Genomic DNA, 6,263 nt, shown 5'->3' on the forward strand with positions numbered 1-6,263 from the left:
TTCTCTCTCTACTGTTTTCTCCCTCCCATTAAAACAACTTCCTTCTTCGTTCTATTTTTTTAAAGAAACTTTTAAGTATTTGACTTGTGTACATACATATTACACTAACTGTATTAATCTCCTATCTTGTTACCCTTTCAAAATGAAAATAAGTTATTTGGTAAAGCTACCACTTAAATACAGCTCTGACTGTAGCAGTACTTTTGATGTGTTGTTAAAGTACCCTTCAACTAAAGGCCAGAAACAGACCCCAGATACAATCTAAAATGTACACAATTCACCTTCCCCTTGGGTTGTGTTTGTGCTCCATCATCTGCCAGACTGAAACAGGTTCTTAGCATACCTTGGGGACACTGACACAACTGAGAAGCTGTTACCTGCTGCTGGCAACAGACAGAATGATCCCTTTCAGAAAACTCAAATTCAGGATTCCTTCCCTGCTCACATCCTGAAGTTTTATATGAAACAGTGAATTCAGTAGAAGTTGAAAGGAATTGTAAACAAAGAGAAACCTAATGCAACCTTTCCTTTTTGTCTGCCAACCAGCAAACCTCAGTCTGAGACACTGAAAGCTGGAGACTTGAGGACGCGGATTAGTCGTTGTCAAGTTTGCATGAAGAAGACGTAACATCTTGGAGAATGTTTTATAAAACAGTTGAAAATTCCTAAGATGCACTGTCTTCCAGCTGCAACAATGGTGCTACTGTGCAGAAAGAAAAGAAAAAACAAATCCAAACTGTTTTAAACATGCAAATTCAAGTGTACCTCACTCATGTGCCAAACTAAGGGTTGTTCAGTACGTATTTGACAACAGGACTAAGATGAAAGAATTGACCTCTTGGAAACAGAAAAGAACGCTCGAGGTTCACAAAGGATCAGAAGATGAATTTTTTCATTTCTCTCCCTGTACCAAATGGCACCTTTTTGATCAACCAAGAGAATAGAGAAGAACACGACGCACTGAGTATGTTTAAAATAACAAGACTGCAGTTTTGAAAAACATTTTTCATGGTGCTACTAACCCTACTGTATTTTTAATATGAAATTTTAAGCTTATTTCTCTTTGTAAGTAATGAAATGTGTATATTGTGTAAACACCTTTTTAATCTAAACTTTCAGTCATCTAGAAACAAACCAGACTGATATAAAGATCCTTATGTCTAAAATTAAAAGACAAGACAGTATTTTATTATGAAACTTGTGGTACAGAGAGAATTTACCCCTCTTATGCCAACTTATTCATTTAATTTTTCATTTCCTTCCTCAGTTGCCAACCTGATATATTTGGGGAATGCACAATTATTCTGAAGTAATTTTGATCAGGGTTTTAAATGTTGTACACCATACTAGCACTGGTTTTATTTGTGCTTAGAAAACCCAATCCACTTGAAAAGGGGTTTTTTATCTTGTGAAAATATGTGAAATTATTAGCCATATTCTATATCCTTCTTTTAAGAATACAAGTCACAGTCACATTTTAGTAATCAGTTTGGTTTTAACCAAACCTATCCTTTGGGAATATCCAGTTACCAAAGCATTTAGGATGATGCTTGCATGAAACTTCAACTCTGAAGTGGTGTCATATGTTTTATCCAAAATAGTATACACGCTAAGAAACCTTCTGAATAAAATAAAGCATAAGCTGGTGGAAACCTTCCTATTTACAAATGAATCTTTTAATCTTATGTGAATTTATACACATCCACAATGTATTCACAGTATACAGCAGATCCTGTGTATGTACAGTTCACATAAGGCCTTGAAAGATGGTGCATGCAGTCTTTCTGATGTCAGTTTGTAAGAATCCTCCTGTGTATGTCTAAAGAGTGTCACTACTTGTGCAATAGCTGAAAAGTGATCACTTTTGTATGCATGACTGTTCAGCTTCCATGGTCAGAGTGTTTCATTTACCCTCATGTATAAACAGCTCCCTGACAATGCAGGACTCTGTCAAGTGACAACACTTTCATATTTTCATTGTGTATTGCCACCTCGACTATCAATACAACCTAGCTTGTGAATTATCGTACTGCTCTATACAGGTGATGTGTATTTGTTTATTGAATACTGTTAAGTAGTTTATCTGCTAATGGCTGTTCTTACCTTCCAGTTATCCCTGTAAACACGGAGCATCTGACATCTCCTTGTTTGACACATTTGACAAAAGACATAGGACTGGTGACTAAGCAGGTGGCAGTGATATACAATGAGATTGGTGCTGATTTCTAAAGCTTTCAACTACGTATGAAACCGAAGTTCTTTAGTTTAAAGTGCAAAATAATAATAGCTTTGTCTTTTTTCCATTAGCTGCAGTTATATCTGTTGGTAGAGAGTGGGAATTCAGCAATGTGTATCTTTCAGCTCAGTTTGGTTTGCTGATGCATATAGTAATAAACTGAACCTGCTGCTACCTCCACGTCAGGAACTTGTTACCAAAGCTGAAATAAAATAGTAAGTTTCTTCATGTAAACACAAGCTCTTATCTTGCTGCTGGCTCTGCAGAAGTCTAAAATGAACATGGCTGCTCATCCCTAGCCCTAAAATAGCAGAAAAATGGATGCTAAGGCCAAGGAGCTCTCAAAGGAAAGGGGTCTCCCAGCCTTCCCTTAGCAACACCCCATCTTGTGTTTACCAACACAGCGTTCAGATGTGGGGACATGGAATAGAGTGGACCATGTTTAGTAAACCAGTGCATAACTGGTACTTCTTTGTGAGATGTGGGCTTCTCTTGCAGCAGGTAAAACCCAGACAGGAGATCCTATTCCAGGCTAAGGTACAGAGCACCCAGACCTGCTCATCTTGGGGCAGCTTCAGGGCCTAAAGCTGTGAGATGACCACAGAAAAGTAAAGTATGTAAAGCAGCTGTGCTTATGACAGCTCTGTTCTCTGTTCTGTCCTTGCAGCTCTGGCCCTGAGCTGCACAGGAGTCCTGAACCTTAATGAGCTTCAGGCACAGAATTCCAAAGGGGTGACTTTTTACTAGGAGAAAAGTGATGTAGACATGAAGGAACATCATCTGAGATCTGCAGCAGAGATTCAAGAGATATTGGGTTAATTCTCACCCCACCTCCTGTGCCTTAGAGCAGGTACATCACTTGACCCGTGTTGGATTGGAGTTACTGATCTATAAAAAAACCACGGTTATTATTCTCTTCTGCTTCTTGATGCTTAGACTGTAAGCTCCTTGGGGCAGAGACATTGAGGGGGCTCAAATGTTGGTTGGGGCCTCTAGGTGCTATCCATCACTATATAAACATTAAACTACAGGTAAAAGTTTGTGTTTGCAGCTTTATTATTAAAAAAGGAAAACACTGCTTTGGCCATTGGATCCTTAAAATAGTTTTCAACACCTAAACACCGTGCAGCTCTGGACACCACTTCAGCTGTGGCTGAGGCTCTTTTCCTGATGTCTGGTATGATTTTGCAAGTTTTTATTCTCATAACTAATCACATAGATTTGGGCTATTTTAGTTAATCTCAGCAGGCACCTGGCAGGTCTGAGCTGTCGGGGCCACGCTGCAGCCACTCAAGGGCACCGTGTGGCTTTGGCAGGAGCTGTGACAGCAGCGCTGCCAGGTCTGGCCCTGCCTGGAGGAGGGAGGACTGCAGGAAAGCTCAGCAGGAGCGGGGTCCAGTTCTTGTAAGCTGCTGTGTGGGGCACTGTAAATTGCAACCAGAATGATGAGTGAAAAAATGCAATTTTTTTGAAGGAATACTAGTTTTAATCCTAAAACCAGGATTTAGCAATCTTGTGTCTAGGCTGGATTTATACTGTTCTAGTGTTAAAAAAATAAATGTTCTCCTTAAGGCAGACTTTTCAGTCCCTCTAGAAATCCTATTACAAAGAGGAAAAAGCTTCCTTCAACATCATATTTATTTCTAGGGTGGGATTTAAACTTCTTAAACACTTTTGCAGTCTGAGGACAACCTCAACCAAAAGGGGCAGACGGGGCAGTGCAGCAGGACTTCTGTAGCCTGAACTAGATGTCACACACAAGTATTGTGCTGCAGAAGCTCTGAAGTCTGCAGCATTTTGTCCTCTGCTTTGCAAATCAATTCCTCTCTAGTGACCATTTCCAACAGAGTGCGGGAAGGCTCTGTTTTAAAAAGTAGTTCTACAACTTGAATATTTTCTATATCCTTTGATACCCAGCTGCAGTACTTTTGTAGTCAGCTTGCTGCCTGAACTGTGCTGCTGTGCCATCCTTGGGACACACCTGAGGGAGGGTTGTTGTGCCAGATTCAGGACTGTGCTGCTGGGAGCAGCATTACATGTTTTCAACAGGTCCTTCCCAGAAAAGTTATGCTTCAGATAACCCAGCACTGTTGGGACACACAATGCTTCTGCTGCCATGGCTACTTCCACTAGAAGCACAAGCTGAAAACTGCACAAGAGACTGGAATAATTTAGTTTTTCCAGGTTAGTCCAGTGAAAAAAAGGACACTTGCTAATGGGACACAGAGGCAGTGATTAGCTCAGGGGAGCAGTAAGTGTTCTACATTTAAAATGTAGGATAAGTATCTAGAACTCCCAAGCTTTGGAAAGAAAGATTATTAACTCTACCAGCAGACAGGTGAGCGCTGCCTGAGGACAGCCTTGCCAAGGTGACAATAACTGGTCAGTGCCAGACACCTGCTGTCCCTACAAAGGGCTCTCTGCCCCAGGTGTAGCACGAGATGGGGGCTGAGGCCGCTCTGCCAACAGCAGCTTCGGTGCCCGCTGCCTCACACTGTCAGGCTGTAACCATAATGCTGCTTTGAAAAGTTGTAAATTAACTCGGAAGAAAACCAAACTAACCAAAACTCGGTGTGTTTTTTCAGCAAAAGGGGATGGGGGGGAGAAGTTTCCATCTTCCAGACATGCATAGCAAGCTCAGAGCTCCTGCTCTCCCTAAGACATGCTGCTCTAGAGCTCTGCATGGACAGAGGGGAGAAACTTATATATATTATATTGATATAGATTATATTGATACCTGGTACCTCTAACAAGGTCCTTCTTCCAGTGCTGTGAATCAGTGACTCCCCAGTACTTGGTTATTTCCAGTACCACAGAGCTCAGGGAGATGCACAGGCCATGAGAACTAGGCAGTGCATTTCCAAAGACTTTTAAGATGTATTCTAGTGACTGTCTTTGGATTACATCAGGAAGTCTATCTTTCCTTTTGGCTTTAGCTGAGAGCTTTCACTATCCTTTGGATGCAAGAGAGCTCAGGCACCCAAAGGGGCTTGAAAAATCAGTGTAAAATTGTGGCCCCCTACATAAAAAACACCACAGCCCTCGGCAGCTGGCCCATTTCAAATCCAGTCAAAGGTAGTTTGCAGCACTTTACTGTTACACTGTCACAACAGCCTGGACAGAGTTTGGACAATTGTCACTGTTTGGTTGCACTGCTGGTAGAGATCTTTCTGCCTAGGTTGAGCAGCCCTATTCTCTTTTCCCTCCCATTACAGGCTCCACACTATGAAAAGGGCTGGTTTATTTGAGGAAAACCCTATCCTTACAGCAAAGTTGACCTTGCCAGGGAGTTGTTTCAGTGTACTCTTGAGTAACAGGGTAAGAATTAATTTGGGTAATTTTAAAGAAAGGTTTCATCATATTTCACAGTAATCACCCACATTTATGGAGATCATATACATTCCAATCTATGGATAAAAGGCTCTTTCTATAGAAGATTATTTGCCATACCCTTCAACTCAGTAAGGAATCTGAAAAGGCACTTCTTTTTGCTGGTATTTTCTGACTTCAGTTTTTACAGGTGGGTGTATTACGTGAAATGATGAGATGATCTATCTGTGTTTGGGTTTCAAATACTGAGACCTATTTACTGTATCTTTAAAACCAAAATGTCACTGAAAAGATACAACATCAAAACACACCTATTCCCTCCTGCCCTCAAGTCAGGCCCCTATTTGATAACACACTGCTAAAAATTTCTTTCAGGACTAGTACTTTTCGATTATGAGTATTCCCTATCTTGTCATGGATGAAGTTTGTGTCACTTTTTTGTTCATGCCTTCTACATTTAAAGTAGAAAATGTATTGGGCACTGATTATATATATTTATATATATATATATATATAAAATACTTTGTTGTTGTTGTTTTCATTCCGAAGCATAATTGTTTACAGGCACTATGAATCCATGGCAAAGAAAACTTTTGGACATTTTTCTGTATCTTACCTTCTAAACTAAGTGGAAAGGCAAAGAAAACAAGAGATATGGGGAATCACTACCCTGAAAATAGTGCTAAACCTCTCCAGA

The 6,263-nt window shown here is 40.5% G+C and overlaps 1 protein-coding gene across 1 annotated transcript in view; it reads left to right on the forward strand.

Annotated features, from left to right (window-relative positions):
- The window catches only part of COL4A5 (collagen type IV alpha 5 chain), a 75,175-nt gene extending 71,899 nt beyond the window's left edge, over positions 1 to 3,276 (forward strand). The window contains exon 51 of the mRNA XM_068204895.1: positions 547 to 3,276. Within this exon, the coding sequence (XP_068060996.1) occupies positions 547 to 628 (82 nt within the window). The 3' untranslated portion in view covers positions 629 to 3,276. The remainder of the gene's footprint in view (positions 1 to 546) is intronic.
- Positions 3,277 to 6,263: the final 2,987 nt, after the last annotated feature.

This window comes from Anomalospiza imberbis, chromosome 14 (assembly GCF_031753505.1).
Source record: "Anomalospiza imberbis isolate Cuckoo-Finch-1a 21T00152 chromosome 14, ASM3175350v1, whole genome shotgun sequence".
Lineage (NCBI taxonomy): Eukaryota > Metazoa > Chordata > Aves > Passeriformes > Viduidae > Anomalospiza > Anomalospiza imberbis.